The following is a 16,770-nucleotide window of genomic DNA, read 5'->3' on the forward strand; positions in this document are numbered from 1 at the left end:
GCACACCAGAGCGAGGGCTTTGAAGAATAGCCTGAATCCTGCCTGTGGGAGGTGTTCCTGCCCTGCTCTAGTGACTGCATGGCGCAGAGTACATGCTTCACAACTTGCTGTATTGTTCTTTTTTAAAAAATCTCTATCAAATCATTTTATTTACTTATTTATTTATATTGGAGTATATTTGATTTACAATGTTGTGTTAGATTCAGTTTACAGCAAAGTGATTTAGTTATATGTGAACATATATTCATTCTTCTCTGGATTCTTTTCCCATATAGCTTATTAGAGAGTATTGATAGAAATCCCTGTGCTATATAGTAGATCCTTATTGATTATCTATTTTATTAATACACTTAGTAGTGTATATATGTTAATACCAACCTCCAAATTTGTCCCACACTCTTTTCCTCTTTGGTAACCCGAAATTTGTTTTTGAAGTCAGCATGTCTTTTTCTGTTTTGTAAATAAGTTCATTTGTATAATTTTTCTTAGATTCCACATATAAGAGATATCATATGATATGTGTCTTTCGTTGACTTACTTTACTTGGTATGATAATCTCTGGGTCCATCCATGTTGCTGCAAATGGCATTATTTCATTCTTCTTAATGGTTGAATAATCTATTGTGGGGCTTTCCAGATGGCTCAGTGGTAAAGAATCCACCTGCCAAGCAGGAGACGTGTGTTCGATCCCTGGTTTGGGAAGATCCCCTGAAGAAAGAAATGGCAATCCACTGCAGTATTCTTGCCTGGGAAATCCCATGGACAGAGGATCCTGGTGGGCTATAGTCCATGGGGTTGCAAGAGTTGGACACAACTTAGCAACTAAACAGCAATATTCTTTTGTGTATATATATATGCATGACATATTCTTGGACTTCTCTGGTGGCTCAGATGGTAAAGAATCTGCCTGCAGTGTGGGAGACCTGAGTTCGATCCCTGGGTTGGGAAGATCCCCTGGAAAAGGGAATGGCTACCCACTCCAGTATTCTTGCCTGAAGAATTCCATGGACAGAGGAGCCTGGCTGGCTACAGTCCATGGGGTTGTAGAGAGTCAGACATGACTGAGCAACTAACACTTTCACGGCATATTCTTTATCCATTTCTCTGTCGATGAACATTTAGGTTGCTTGGCATGTCTTGGCTATTATAAACAGCACTGCAGTGAACACTGGGGCACATATATCTTTTCAAAGTATGGGTTTCTCTGGATATATGCCCAGGAGTGAGAATGTTAGATCACATGGTAGTTCTATTTTTAGTTTTTAAAAGACCTGTCATGCTGATTCCATAGCGTGCTGTGCTTAGTTGTTCAATAGCCATGCCAAATTTACATTCCCATCAGCAGGGTAGGAGGGTTCCCTTTTCTCCATATCCTTGCCAGCATTTATTACTTGTAGACTTTTTGAATACGGCCTTTCTGATTGGGTGTGAGGTAATACTTCACTGTAGTTTTGATTTGTGTTTCTCTGATATAATTAGTGATACTGACCATCTTTCATGTGCTTTTTGACCATCTGTATGTCTTTGGAGAAATGTCTATTTAGATCGTCTGCCCATTTTTTGATTAGGTTGTTTGTTTGCTGCTGAGTTGCGTGAGTTGTTTGTACATATTGGAGATTAATTCCTTGCTGGTTGCATTGTTTGCAAATATTTTCTCCCATTCTGTTATCTTTTTGTTTTGTGGGTGATTTCCTTTGCTGTGCAAAAGCATTTGAGTTTCCTACGTGTTTCTTTTTGTTTTTATTTTCACTACTCTAGGAGATGGATTGGAAAAGATATTGCTGCAATTTATGTCACAGCATGTTCTGCCTATCTTTTCCTCCAAGAGTTTTGTAGTATCCAGTCTTACATCTAGGTCTTTAATCCATTTTGGGCTGATATTTGTGTATGGTGTTAGAGAGTGTTCTAATTTCATTCTTTTACATGGAGCTGTCCAGCTTTCCCAGCACCATTTATTGAAGAGACTGTCTTTTCTCCATTGTGTAGTTTTGCCTCCTTTGTCATTCATTAGTTGACCAGAGGTACCTGGGTCTATTTCTGGACTTTCTATCATGTTCCATTGATCTATATTTCTACTTGTGTGCCAGTGCCATACTGTTTTGACTGTAGCTTTGTAGTAAATAGTCTGAAGTCAGAGAGCCTGATTCCTCCAGCTCCGTTTTCTTTTTTTTCAAGATTGCTTTGGCTATTCGGGTTCTTTTGTGTCTCTATACAGATTTTAAAGGTTTTTATTTTAGTTCTGTGAAAAATGCCATTGGTGATTTGAGAGGGATTGCATTGAATCCATAGATTGCCTTGGACAGTATAGACACTTTGACAATATTGATTCTTCTAATCTAAGAACATGGTGTATCTTTCCATCTGTTTTTGTCACCTTCAGTTTCTTTCATCAACATCTTACAGTTTTCAGAGTACAGGGTTTTTGCCTCCTTACATAGGTCTATTCCTAGGTATTTTATTGGTTTCGATGTGATGGTAAATGGGATTGTTTCCTTAATTTCTCTTTCTGATTTTTGTTGTTAGTGTATAGAAATGCAAGATATTTCTTCATATTAATTTTGTAGCCTGAAACTTTACCAAGTTCATTCATGAGCTCTAGTAGTTTTCTGGTAGCATCTTTAGGATTTTCCATGTACAGTAGTCCCCTACATTCGAACAAGTTTTGTTCTGAGAGTGCATTCATGAGTCTAATTTGTTTATGTCTGACAGGTATCCAACTAACACAATCAGCTATATAGTAGTGTACTATATAGCCTTATAGTACTTTTCACACAAATAACACATAAAAGACAACAAAATAAAACATTTCTAATCTTGCATGTAGTACCTTCAAAGTACAGTACAACAGCTGGCATAGAGAGGCTGGCATTGAGTAAACAGGCAAGAAGGTTATTGCCTGAAGGAGGGAGAGGAGGTGGGAGATGGTAGAGCTGAAGGGTCACCAGCACCAGGAGATGGAGGGCAAGCTGCAATCTCGCTCACGTCTGACACTGACGGCACAGGTTCTGGCTCCTTGCTGGATTCAATTCTATCTACCCTCTTGAAAAAATGATCCAGTGATGTCTGGGTAGAAGCTCTTTTTTTCTCATCATCATGACACAGTGGCCCTGGATGGCATTCTAAACAGCAGCTGCAAGCTTCGTGCACTGTTCTGTGCTTAGGTTCTGTGCCTCAAAACTGATAGTGCCTCCTCAAATCCAGAAGATCTTGCCATTCCCTGTGTTATGAATCTGTTTGGTTACTTCTTCCTCTTGTCTCTGTCCTTTGTCTGGGCCTCCAGTTCCATATAGTTGCTTGTAGTAGTCTCAAAATCCTTTGTATTCTGTGGTATTGTAATTTCTCCTTTTTTCATTTCCAATTTTATTGATTTGCCCCCTCTCCCTTTTTTTCTTGATGAGTCTGGCTAAAGGTTTATCAGTCTTATCTTTTTGAAGAAGCAGCTTTTAGTTTCATTGATCTTTGGGATTATTTTCTTCGTCTCTATTTCATTTATTTCTACTCTGATCTTTTATGATTTTCTTCCTTCCACTAACTTTGGGCTCTGTTTGTTCTTCTTTCTCTAGTTGCTTTTGGTGTAATGTTAGATTGTTTATTTGAGATTTTTCTTCTGATGTGATGTAAGATTGTATTGTATGAACTTCCCTCTTGAACAGTTTTGCTGCGTTCCACAGGTTTTGGATTATCATGTTTTTGTTTTCATTTGTCTCTAGGAATTTTTTGATTTCCCCTTTGATTTCTCCATTGATTATCTAGTAGCCTATTGTTTATCCTCCATGTGTCTGTGTTTTTTTTTTTACATTTTTTTTCTTGTTGCTGATTTCTAATTTCATAGCTTTATGGTCAGAAAAGATGCTTGATGTGATTTCACTTTTTATTTATTAAGGCTAGCTTTATGGCCCAGCATGTGATCTACTCTGGAGAATGTTCTGTGTACACTTGAAAAGAATGTGCATTTGCTGCTTTTGGGTGAAATGCTTTATAAATATCCGTTAAAGAAGAGGAGCTAAAAAGCCTCTTGATGAAAGTAAAAGAGGAGAGTGAAAAAGTTGGCTTAAAGCTCAACATTCAGAAAACGAAGATCATGGCATCCGGTCCCATCACTTCATGGGAAATAGATGGGAAACAGTAGAAACAGTGTCAGACTTTATTTTCTTGGGCTCCAAAATCACTGCAGATGGTGACTGCAGCCATGAAATTAAAAGGTGCTTACTCCTTGGAAAGAAAGTTATGACCAACCTATACAGCATATTAAAAAGCAGAGACATTACTTTGCCGACTAAGGTCCGTCTAGTCAAGGCTATGGTTTCTCCTGTGGTCATGTATGGATGTGAGAGTTGGACTGTGAAGAAGGCTGAGTGCCGAAGAATTGATGCTTTTGAACTGTGGTGTTGGAGAAGACTCTTGAGAGTGCCTTGGACTGCAAGGAGATCCAACCAGTCCTTTCTGAAGGAGATCAACCCTGGGATTTCTTTGGAAGGAATGATGCTAAAGCTGAAACTCCAGTACTTTGGCCACCTCATGCGAAGAGTTGACTCATTGGAAAAGACTCTGATGCTGGGAGGGATTGGGGGCAGGAGGAGAAGGGGACGACTGAGGATGAGATGGCTGGATGGCATTGCTGACTCGATGGACGCGAGTCTGAGTGAACTCTGGGAGATGGTGATGGACAGGGAGGCCTGGCGTGCTGCGATTCATGGGGTTGCAAAGAGTCGGACACGACTGAGCGACTGAACTGAACTGAACACCTGGTCTAATGTGTCACTTAAGACCTGTGTTTCTTTATTGATTTCCTGTCTGGATGATCTGTCCATTGACGTAAATGGGATGTTAGGGTCCTCCACTATTAGTGTGTTACTGTCAATACATTCTTTCATGGCTGTTAGCATTGGCCCTATATACTGAGGTGCCCCTATGTTGGGTGCATATATATTTATAGTAGTTTCTTCTTGGATTGACTCCTTGGTCATTATGTAGTGTCCTCCTTTGTCTTTTATAACAGTCTTTATTTTAAAGCCTATTTTGTCTAATAGGAGTGTTACTACTCCAGCTTTCTTTTGATGTCTATTTGCATGGAATATGTGTTTTCATCCCCTCACTTCCAGTCTGTGTATGTCCCTACATCTGAAGTGGGTTTCTCGTAGACAGAATATACATGGGTCTTGGTTTTGTATCCATTCAGGTAGTGTATGTCTTTTGGTTGTAGCATTTAATTCATTTTCATTTAAGGTAATTACCAATATGTATGCTCTTATTGGGAGAAGGCAAAGGCACCCCACTCCAGTACTCTTGCCTGGAAAATCCCATGGATGGAGGAGCCTGGTAGGCTGCAGTCCATGGGGTCACTAAGAGTCGGACACAACTGAGCGACTTCCCTTTCACTTTTCACTTTCATGTATTGGGGAAGGAAATGGCAACCCACTCCAGTGTTCTTGCCTGGAGAATCCCAGGGACGGAGGAGCCTGGTGGGCTGCCGTCTATGGGGACACACAGAGTCAGACACGACTGAAGCGACTTAGCAGCAGCAGCATGCTTCCCAGGTGGCGATAGTGGTAAAGAACCTGTCTGCCAATGCAGGAGATGTAAGAGACACTGGCTCAGTCTCTGGGTTGGGAAGATCCCCTGGAGAAGAGTATGGCAACCCATTCCAGTATTCTTGCCTGAAGAATCCCATGGGCAGAGGAGCTTGGCAGGCTACAGCCCATAGTGTCGCAAAGAGTTGGACACAACTGAAGTGACTTAGCACTCACTTACGCATGTTCTTACTGCCATTTTGTTAACTGTTTTGGGATTGTTTTTGTAATTCTTGCTTCTTCTCTTCCTTTTTTGTTCTCTCCCCTTGTGATTTGATGACTATATTTAGTGTTGTGTTTGGATTCCTTTTTCTTTTTTTTGTGTGTATCTCTTGTAGATTTTTGGTTTGTGGTTACCATGAAGTTTCAATATAGCAGTCTACATGTATCCATGATTGTTTTAAGTTGCTGGTCGCTTCATTTCAAACACATTTCTAATATCCTGCATTTGTACCCTCTTCTCACAATTGCTGGGCTTGATACCATCTTTGTGTGTAAATGATTTCCTACGTTTACTGTATGTTTGCTTTTACCAGTGAGCTTTCCCAGTCATTATTTTCTTGTTTCTAGTTGTAGACTTTTCTGTCTAGAGAAGTTTCTTTAGCATTTGTTGCAAAGTTAGTCTGGTGGTGCTGAATTCTCCTAGCTTCTACTTGTCTGTAAAGCTTTTGATTTCTCCATCGAATCTGAATGAGAGCCTTGTTGGGTATTCTTGTTTGTAGGCTTTTCCATTTCATCACTTTAAATATATTTTGCCTCTCCTTTCTGGCCTGCAGAGTTTCTGCTGAGAAATCAGCTAATAACATTATGGGTATTCATAAGCTGCTTTTCCGTTGTTGCTTTTAATATTTTCTTTTTGTCTTCAGTTTTTGTCAGTATATTAATATGTATCAGCATGTTCTCCCTTGAATTTATCCTGTATGGGACTTTTTGCTTCCTGGACTTGGGTGGCTGTTTCCTTTCCTGTATTTGGGAAGTTTCCACCTGTTATCTCTCCAAATATATTCTCAGCCCTTTCTTTCCCTTTTCTTCTGTGACCTGTATAACGTGAATGTTAGTGTGTTTAATGTTTTCTTAGAGGTCTCTTAAACTGTCCTCATTTCATTTTTTTCCTTTATTCTTTCTGTTCTATGGCAGTGATTTTCACCTTTGTGTCTCCTGGCTCACGTATCCTTTCTTCCGCTTCATTCTATCTTTCCTCCTAGTATATTTTTCATTTCAGTTATTGTCATCTCTAATTTTCTTTAAATTTTCTAGCCCTTTGTTAAACATTTATTTCATCTTCTCCGTCTGTGCCTTCATTCTTTTTCTGAGATCTTCGAGCATCTTTACCGTCATTACTCTGAATTCTTTTTCAGGTAGGTTGTCTGTCCCCCCTTCACTTAGTTGCTCTTCTGTGTTTTATCCTGTTCCTTTATCTGGAACATAGTCTTCTGCTGTCTCAATTTGTCTTTCTGTGTTTGCAGCCCCACAGGCTGCAGGATTATAGTTCCTCTTGCTTTTGGTGTCTGCCCTCTGGTGGACAGGGCTAGTCTAAGAGGCTTGTGCAGGCCTCCTGGTGTGAAGGACTGGTGCCTGCTCACTGGTGGCCAGAGCTGGATCTTGTCCCTCTGGTGGGCAAGGCTGTGTCAAGGGGGGTATTTAAGAGATGGCTGTGGGCTCAGGAAGACTTTAAGCTGCTGTCTGCTGATGGAATGGGGCTGTGTTCCTGTCCTTTTGGTTGTTCGGCCTGGTGCATCACAGCATTGGCGCCTTCAGCTGTTGAGTGGGGCCACATCTTGATGTCAAAATGGTGGCCTCCAGGACAACTCTATGCCAAAGAATACCCAATCCCTCCCCTACAAGCGTACTTGTCCTCACAGTGAGCCATGGTTGTCCTCGCTACCTCCCCAGGAGACCCTCCAAGACCTGCAGGCTCCTATGGAGCTGCTACTTGGCCCTGGGTCCACGTGCATGTGAAACCTTGTTTGCACCCTCTGAGACTGGAGTCTCTGTTTCTCCCAGTCCTGTAAAATTCCTGCAATTAAGCCCAGGTGGCCTTCAAAGCCAAATGCTCCGGGGGCTCTGAGGACAGGATTGACATGGGCGCTTTGTTTTTGATGGTTTTATGACATTTATGGTTCTGCTGAGTGATTAGATGGAGGAATGAGGATGGAAACGAAGGGAAGTGTTGGCGGCAGAGGCAGCAATGGTGGAGGTAGTGATGGCGTAGGTGATGGTAAGGGCAGTGATGATGATGGTGGTAAGGATGGTGGTGGGGATAATAATGGTGGTTTTGGTGTTGGTGAACTGATAAGTGAGTGAGTGAAGTCGCTCAGTTGTGTCCGACTCTTTGCGACCTCACGGACTGTAGCCTACTGGCTCCTCCATCCATGGGATTTTCCGGGCAAAGGTACTGGAGTGGGTTGCCATTTCCTTCTCCATGGTGAACTGATATTCAAGTAGAATTTATTAGTATAGCCATATCAGTTGCTAAAATTTTGAAATACTTTAAGCTGGTTGGAAAACTACTGTTTTCAAGGTGCCCAAGAGTCTTTCTCTATGGCTCCTGCTTCCAGAGCCCAAGGGAGCCCCAGGCAGGCATCTCTGGGGCTGCCATGCACCAGGCTTAGGCAGAAAAGGGGCAAATGCTTAGTGCCCACCTGGCACTCTGCAGCCTCTGCTGTATAGCCCAGTGGTTGCTCAGTACCTTGACTATCCCCAGGTAGTGTCGTGGTGGTGATGGAGGTAGTCACGGTGATACATCCACCTACTTCTGACAGTCTCATACCCAGGCCTCCTATTCTCCAGGGCAGGCCCTTCTCACCAGGCTGAGAATGTAGTGGCTGACCCAGTACCGATGGGCTGGCTGGTCCCTCTGGGTCAGCTCATGTGCCCCGGGATATAGTCCAGCTCTGTGCTGGTGCTGAGAGGGGGATCCAGGAGCAGGCAAGGGGGACCCTGCGCTTGGGCTGCTCATGGTTCCAGCAAGCAGACGGGAGCTCCTGGTGAGTCAGGCAGAGCACAGAGTCCCCAGGGCTGGGTCTGAAAGTACAGGAGGCTTGGTGGCCTGAAACAGCTTCCCAGAGCTTGTTTTGATGAGCTCTCCGCCTCCCTAGGAGGATGACCTGGCTGAACTGGCCTCCCAGCAGTACTTTGTGGACTATGGCTCCGAGATGATCCTGGAGCGCCTGCTGAACCTCGTGCCCACCTACATCCCTGACCGCGAGATCACGCCCCTGAGGACGCTGGAGAAGTGGGCCCAGCTGGCCATCGCGGCCCACAAGAAGGTCAGAGGGCTGGGGTTTCGAAGGGAGGGCTTTATGGTGACCTGGATGAGGGGTAGGGACCTGAGAAATCAAAGGGGTCACAGCTCTTACCCGACATCTGTCTGTCCATGGGACTGAGGGGACAAGACGGCACCTTGACTTCCTGGCTCCCAGTGGCCTTTCTCCACTGTGCACATCGGTTCACTGGTGTTTTGTGCCCTCTACTTTGGGCTGGACACGAGGGACACAGATGGATGAAATCCAGTCCTGTGCTCTTACTGGCCCTGTGGGTCAGGAGGGTGGTTGCACATTACAGAAGCTTCTAGGAGGTGCACCTCCTTTCTCCCTGGAAGAGCTCTGGCCCAACTTCCTGCCTGGGGAATTTGAGGTACAGGCCTTCCTCTGCCTCTTATTTGAGGCCCCAGGCCCATAACCAGCCCTGAGTAGCTCTGTTCTAAACTAACAGACCCACCCCAAGTAGGGCAGGGGGGGCCTGGTGGGGTGGGGGGACTCTGGCTGCTGGAGGGGACCCATAGGCCACCCCCCAATCTCCAGGCCCTGGTTGTAGAAGACCGGAATCATCTTTGCACACAAGCTGTCAAGGCTCCAAGATCAGTGTGTCTCATCCCCTTCCCCATGCGGCCTCTTTCCTAACCCGGGAGCTCCATGTATCTCCCCCTGAGCTCTGCCTTCCCTGGTGAGCTGCCCACAGGTCTCCACCTGTATCACCTGTACCTGAATGCTCCCAGCACCCCCTCTGCTTCTAGGCTTGGCTCACCCCCAAGGACCTTCCTGTCCTCAGCGCTCCCAGAAGAGATGCATGTTCTCCTCCCCTCTCTGCCTCTCTCTCTGACATTGGCAACCTCCTCTCCCTCACCCCTCACTCTTGGTCAGCTGCTGAAGACCCCAGCAGCTCCAGCCTCCGTCCCCACCTCGGCTCTTCTGCCTTCCCCGGGTCCTCAGTGTCCACCACCAAGGTGCATGTGACACGTGGCCTGTTCTGGGTTGGGTGCCACTGTTCATGAATTCCTTTCGTTTGGGGTGCTTGTCATATGTTGGGCACCGCAGCAGACCCTGGAGGCTCAGCTGTGGGCAAAACAGGTGTGCTCTCTGCCCTCCCAGAGCCCATGACTGAGCTCACTGGGTCTCTGCTGGATGGTGGTGTCCTGGCCTGCGTGGTCCAGAGCCCTGGGCCAGACCCCTGGTATGGTGGATAGATGTGAATTGGTGTGATTATTAGGGTCAGAGGGGCAAACATATTTTATTTTGAGATAATTTCAAGCTTATGAGAAAGTTGCAGGTTAAAAAAAAAATAGACCTGCTGTGTACAGTATACACGTCACCCAGATTCACCAGTTGTTAACACTGTCCCACTTCTGCTGTGACTTTCCCAGCACACATACCCACTATTTTTTCTGGGCTATTGGAGATTAGCTCAGGTTTGAGGCACTGAGCCGCTTGTTCCTGAATGCTCACAACTCCTGGTTTTCTTTTCTTTTTTCTTATTTGGTTGCATCAGGTCTTAGTTGCAACGTGTGGGATCTTGGTTACGTCATGTGGGTCTTGCCTTGCAGCGCATGGACTCTCTGGTTGTGGTGCATGGGCTCCAAAGCACACAGGCTCAGCAGTCATGGCTCGTAGGCTTAGTTGCTCAGCGGCATGTGGGATCTTAGTTTCCTGACTAGGGATCGAACCTAAATCCCCTGCATTGCAAGGTGTATTCTTAACCCCTGGACCACCTGGGAAGTCCTGCCATCCTGGGATGGCACCACTTCTGGGCCCTCTTAGTGCATGGAAATGCAACCGCTTAGGTGTTGACACACGTGTCTTTATCCGTGCTTGTATTTGTAGGTGATAAAAACCGTAAGTTCATTCTGATCACTTCAGTCCTACTTCAGTCCCACCAAGTTCTTGTTAAAATGCAGCAGGATATTTTCAGACAATAAAACATTGGTGCATTCATTTCTTGTGGAAGTGTCAGATTGTCCCCCAGCTGCTTGCCCCCTTCAGGCTCCAACCATTCTCCACGCTGCTGTCTTCCTAACTCTCAGGTTCACCTGTCAGTTTCCACTAAATGCCCAGCCTCACAGTGTTGGGTGGCCTCACCCACAGTTCCGTATGACCTGGCTCCTGCCCACCTGTTTCCCACTCCCTCTTCTTGGTCATGTCTGGCACCGCTCCCCCATCCTTAGCCACTCATGTTCTTGTTCCCCAAACATCTCTCCTGCCCGCTGCCCTTGTGTCTCAAGGGCTCACTGCTCTTGGTGGAATCGGAGGAAGACAGAGTGATGGGGTCGCTGTGGGCTGGTGGGGTGAGGTGAGGCCGTGGTGCATACAAGGACATAGTGGTCCAGGGCCCACTTCTGGCTTTGGGGACAGGGACAGAGCTTGTGCCATGTCTTTTCTCCCCTGTCCTTGTCTGTGTGCCTCCAGGGGATTTATGCCCAGAGGAGAACTGATGCTCAGAAGGTCAAAGAAGATGTGGTCAACTATGCCCGCTTCAAGTGGCCCTTGCTCTTCTCCAGGTTTTATGAAGCCTACAAGTTCTCAGGTACCCCCAGCCTTCCTGCCTCCCGTCCCTCCCTCGAGGGCTCCAGCTCATAGCCAGGGGAGGGGAGTGGCCGGGACCAGACTCCCCGATCAGCCAGCCTTCTGCTCGTGTGGCCACTTGGTCCCCAGGTCTGTGCACTGAGTGGGTCCTCCCTCTCTGCAGTCCAGTAGGGCTCTGTGGCACTTGGTAGGTGCTCAGCCACACACTGGGTGGAACAACTGAGTATTGTGATCAATAAAACACCTACTGTGTACAGAATAGGGTGGCCGACCCCATGAAGTTGAGAGTGGATGCAGCCTTCACAAACCCACACGGGCCATTTGCTTAGTCATCCTTGGGCGTCAGCATCAGGCACCTGCTCCATACCAGGCCCTGTGCTGGCGCTGGCTTTGCAGAACCACAAATATCAGGTTGGAGGGAACCCTTGGGGCTCAGTTAGTGTGACCCTCCTCCCTCCATATCCTACCACACTGCTCTCAGGGCCTTGTCCCAAGTCGCACAGACCCATGGTAGGGACAGTAAACCCAGTTCCTTAATCCAGCACTCTCTTCCCACCACACCTGGGGTTTTGGCTTGTGGGGAAGTTGTGTTCTCTAAGTCTCAGTTTTCCCATCTGTAAAATGGACATCAGTATACCCCGCGCTGGCCATTTCCATGGTGGTTATGAGGATTGGGAAGGGCTGGGCCTGGGACTGGGCTGGCGCCCTCTCAGTGCCCCTGTCTCTGCCCCAGGCCCCAACCTCCCCAAGAACGACGTCATTGTGGCGGTCAACTGGACAGGTGTCTACTTCGTGGATGAGCAGGAGCAGGTGCTTCTGGAGCTGTCCTTCCCCGAGATCATGGCTGTGTCCAGCAGTAGGTCAGTCTAGCCCCTCACACCCCGCTTTAGTGCAGGGTGGGGACTTGTCTGGAGCTGCACAAAGGCCAGTGGCAGGGGTGGGACTCAAACGCGGGGTCCTGATTCAACACTTTCTGAAGTGAAGCGGGCAGATGGAGACACAGTCAGACAGAGCGGGGAGGAGAGGGCCCCGAGGTCTTTCCTGCAGGTCATGGGGGCCTTGGAGGGAAGCCCCCACCTCACAGAGGACATCACCAAGATGCAGAGACAGGCAGTGGCCTGTTCTGCTCGCACGTGATTGAGAGCATGTGCTGTGCCCTGCAGACCCCCGGCACCTTCCTCCCAATAGGGTCGGGGGTGGGTCTTCATGGCACATTCCTGGTTGTGCTGAGATGGACTTGGGTGGTTAGAACAGTCAGGGACGGTCGAGCATGTGCAAAAAGAGCTGGCCTGACATCTGGGGGCCTGAGTGGGCTTCACCTCCATGTCCTCATCTCTCAAATGGCGGTCTTAACTTTCCTGCAATAACAGAGTAACAGTGGTGAGGAATAAATGCCACAGTTGATGGGAGTCTTTGTAAACAGAGAAGCACGGTGCATATGGGAGCAGCGTTGGGAGTGGGTCCTGCAATGGGTTTGTCCATGCAGTGCCTCCCCCCCATCCAGGGCTTGTAGGAGTGTCTCTGAGCTGTGTCCAGTGTGGACCAGAGTTGGGTCATGTCCAGCTCTGACTGAGCACCTGGGATGCAGTGGTGCCAAGATAATCCTTGTTCTCTTGTAGCTGCAGTTGAGAGGGGAGATGGACATCAAATAAGCCATTTTTCAAGTAGGGACCAGTGTGCTGAGGTCTGTGGGAGGGCTTCCTGGAGGAAATGGTATCTAGGCTGAGCCCTAAAGGGCTTCCTGGAGGAAATGGTATCTAGGCTGAGCCCTAAAGGGTGAGTAGAAATTAGACAACAAAAGGGAAGTGAGCTCCCCAGGCAGGCCTCCCCAGACCATGCATGACTCTGGCCCAGCTGTGGCTGACTCAGGCTGAGCCGTGGCTCCCGGGGCCCTTTGTCACCCTGGCCGGGCCAGCCTCTCTCTGGCCAGGCCACTCCTGACTGGGCTGGCCTTGGTCTCCTTTAGGGAGTGCCGTGTCTTGCTCTCACTGGGCTGCTCTGACCTGGGCTGTGCCGGACTGACCCCGACGGGGCCCTGTTCTCCGTGTTGGTCCTGCAGGGGAGCGAAGCTGGCGGCTCCCAGCTTCACGCTGGCCACCATCAAGGGGGATGAGTACACCTTCACCTCCAGCAATGCTGAGGACATCCGTGACCTGGTGGTCACCTTCCTGGAGGGGCTCCGCAAGAGGTCTAAGTATGTAGTGGCCCTGCAGGACAACCCCAACCCTGGTGAGTGGCTCCTGGCACCAGCTGCTGGTTCCCAGGTCAGGGTGTTAGGTAGATCGCATGCCCTGGCCTTGGCCTGATGTTCAAGATCTCGAGTGCCTATTACTCTGCCTTCCCCAGACACCTGCTGGGCCTAATGGACCAACAGCTCACCTCTGTGTCTTTGATCTGTGCCCTGTGGGAAACCTTCCTCCCCCTGATCCTAAATACTTATCACCTGCCACCTTCTCCACATGAGATCAGGGGTTCCTCCTCAGCGTTCCCCAAATACCATCTTCAAGTGATGACAGCATTAGCAACTATAAACCGTGTATCCCTGGTCCATAGGCCTTTGAGGTCCTAGGCAGAGCTCGAGAAAGAGAAGAACCCCAGCCCTGCCATCGCGGGGAGGGGGTGGGAGCAGACCGTGACAGTCCCTGTAACAGAGCAGTGACCTGGGAAGCTCAGAGGCTATGGGAACCTGGGTAGGGGGGTGGCCCCCATGCAGCCTGGGGTTCAGGAGGGACGTTTGTGTGAGCAGAATGTTTGGGGCAGAGAAGGTCACAGAGCAGAGGCTGGAGAGCACTGGTTGGAGGCTGGAAACTGCAGATAGATCGGTTTGGCTGAAATGGGCAAGGGAAGGGGGAAGGGGCAAGAAGGCGGAGCCAGAGGAAGTCAGGAAGACAGTCCTAGCAATAGGCCTTGTGAGCCTGTCGAGGAATTTCTTTTAGGACAGTGAGGAGCCACGGAAGGCTTTCGACCAATGACTGTGTCTGTGCGGGGGGTTGTTCCAGTGGGAGGAGAGGCTTATAGATCATCAACCCAAATAAAGGTGTTCCAACCCACCTCTGACCTCTCTGCCCCTCCCCTGATACCCGTGCGGCCCCGCCCATCTCTGCCTTCCAGCCGGCGAGGAGTCCGGCTTCCTCAGCTTCGCCAAGGGGGACCTCCTCATCCTGGACCACGACACGGGCGAACAGGTGATGAACTCGGGCTGGGCCAGCGGCATCAACGAGAGGACCAAGCAGCGTGGGGACTTCCCCACTGACTGCGTTTATGTCATGCCTACTGTCACTATGCCACCGAGGGAGATTGTGGTATGTGGCCTGGCTGGGGGATAGTAGATGGATGGGAGGCTCCTCTGGTCCCTCCTTGTCTTATTCCCACATCATAAAATAAGAGTGGGGGATTACTGTAGATTCATGCTGTGCAGCTTCTGTGAAGATGATCCAGGGGTCTCATGGGACCACAAACTTAAGAGTTGGGGCAACTATTAAACTGGTACCAGGTGGAGAAGAGCCTAGAAACTGCTTCAGATGAGGACCTGCCCTGGCTTGGGGATCAGAGGAGAGTGGCCTAGGGGATGGGAGGATGGGGATGGGGCTTGCACTGTCTAAAAAGGCAGTGAGGTCAGAGCTGGGAAGGTAGGCCCTGGCTCCTCTGGAATCCCCCTCCCATACCCCCAGCCAACACTGAGGACTCGGAACCCAGCTTTCCAGGTGGTTCCTGAGCCACTTCTCTCACGGTGTCCTCTGCCTTCTCTAGGCTTTCTGATGACCCCACCTTGTTCAGACAGGGCACTGATGGAAGGTTCTTAAGCCCAGCATGGTGGAGGCAGTGGTAATGTCATAGGTTCCCCAGAAGGAAAGGAGCTCCTGGGTCAGACAGGCCCAGGGCCCACCCCCATGAAGGCAGCCTACCCCAGCCCCAGTCAAGAAGGCTCTGGGCTTTACCATGTTGATCCAGGGCCCCTAGCTGGAGAGCTGACTTCAGCTCCTGTCTCTTGGTCTCTAGGCCCTGGTCACCATGACCCCCGACCAGAGGCAGGACGTTATCCGACTCCTGCAGCTGCGAACAGCAGAGCCCGAGGTGCGCGCCAAGCCCTACACGCTGGAGGAGTTTTCCTACGACTACTTCAGGTGATGGGGAAAGGGAGACAGGCGAGGAACTACAGGCTTCTGCTACTCTCCGGCCTGCGTAGCGGGGTCACTTTGTGGAGCCCCCATCTATGAGAAGGGCCCAGGTCAGAGGGAGCCAGAGGGCAGTTTCAGTCTATCGACGTGACCCTTCTCATGTCGTGTCATCTTATCCTTCCTTCCTTTAAGATCCTGTGACTGTGCCGCCCTAGGTGGAGTCCTGGGCACTCAGGATGCGAGCCTGTTCTTGCCTCATGGACTCACGGTCCTGGTGGGGAGGCAGGCGTGAAACCAGGCAGCTGTTGTCTTGAGTGCCTGGTGTTGTGATGGAGATGCTGGGTAGGGGTGGAGATGGAGAGGAGGCTTCCTGGGGGAAGTGGTGTCTGGGCTGCCGGGTGGAGGAGTGCCACGGGCAGTGCGTGCCATGGCCTGAGCAGAAGGAGCAGACAGAAGCCAGGGCGAGCAGGCTGGGGAGGTAGGCAGGGCTGGCTGGGGTCAGCCTTAGTGTCTCCATTTGTCAGCTGAGAAGGTAAGGCTGGGGCAGAGCTGGTGAGTCATCCCAGGTCACAGGGGACAGCAGGGAAGCGCAGGGCCGGTTCCCTATGCTCAGCCTCCTGCATGGGGTGGGATGGGGCTGGAGTTATAACCTGGCCGTCAGTGCCGACTGTCTGTGCTCCTCAGGCCCCCACCCAAGCACACATTGAGCCGCGTCATGGTGTCCAAGGCCCGCGGCAAGGACCGGCTGTGGAGCCACACGCGGGAGCCGCTCAAGCAGGCCCTGCTCAAGAAGATCCTGGGCAGCGAGGAGCTCTCGCAGGAAGCCTGCATGGCCTTCATTGATATCCGCATCCACAGAGGGTTGGGGGTGACATGGAGGGCAGGCAGGGGCCACGGGGAGGGGTCCCCCAGGGGAAGGTGGGACCAGGCTGGGCCTCTAGGGTTTTTGTCACCTACTTCCTTCCGAGGAGCCCTGTTGGGGCCTGGGGTGACTCCCTCACCAGGGTGCTGGGGGCTGCCCCGTCCACTGTCTCCTCACATCCTGTCATTTGGTTGATAGATTTAAACTGTGCCGTGTGCTGGGCCAGGCATGGAGACACAGGGGTGAGCAGACTCTGGCCTCATGGTGCCCGTAATTGAGAGGGGAGACATGCTGGTCAGGGTCAGTGCTGTGATGGGGCCCAACAGCACAGTGGCCTGACCTGGCCTTGGAGAGCAGGGAGGGCTTCCTGGAGGAAATGACATCTAGGCTGGAGACCCGCCTGGGCCCATCCAAGGGGAGAT

At 49.5% G+C, this 16,770-nt stretch overlaps 1 protein-coding gene across 6 annotated transcripts in view; it reads left to right on the forward strand.

Annotated features, from left to right (window-relative positions):
* MYO7A (myosin VIIA) overlaps positions 1–16,770 on the forward strand; it is a 111,646-nt gene that overhangs the window by 70,526 nt on the left and 24,350 nt on the right. For 2 of the 6 annotated variants that reach the window (XM_042233290.2, XM_042233289.2), the window contains exons 32-38: positions 8,669–8,839; positions 11,252–11,369; positions 12,102–12,228; positions 13,335–13,597; positions 14,480–14,670; positions 15,368–15,492; positions 16,171–16,328. In XM_042233290.2, the coding sequence (XP_042089224.1) occupies positions 8,669–8,839; positions 11,252–11,369; positions 12,102–12,228; positions 13,335–13,597; positions 14,480–14,670; positions 15,368–15,492; positions 16,171–16,328 (1,153 nt within the window). The remainder of the gene's footprint in view (positions 1–8,668; positions 8,840–11,251; positions 11,370–12,101; positions 12,229–13,334; positions 13,598–14,479; positions 14,671–15,367; positions 15,493–16,170; positions 16,329–16,770) is intronic. The other 4 variants (XM_027979568.3, XM_060399501.1, XM_042233291.2 and 1 more) reach the window with 3 other exon arrangements.

This window comes from Ovis aries, chromosome 15 (genome assembly GCF_016772045.2).
Source record: "Ovis aries strain OAR_USU_Benz2616 breed Rambouillet chromosome 15, ARS-UI_Ramb_v3.0, whole genome shotgun sequence".
NCBI classification, from domain to species: domain Eukaryota; kingdom Metazoa; phylum Chordata; class Mammalia; order Artiodactyla; family Bovidae; genus Ovis; species Ovis aries.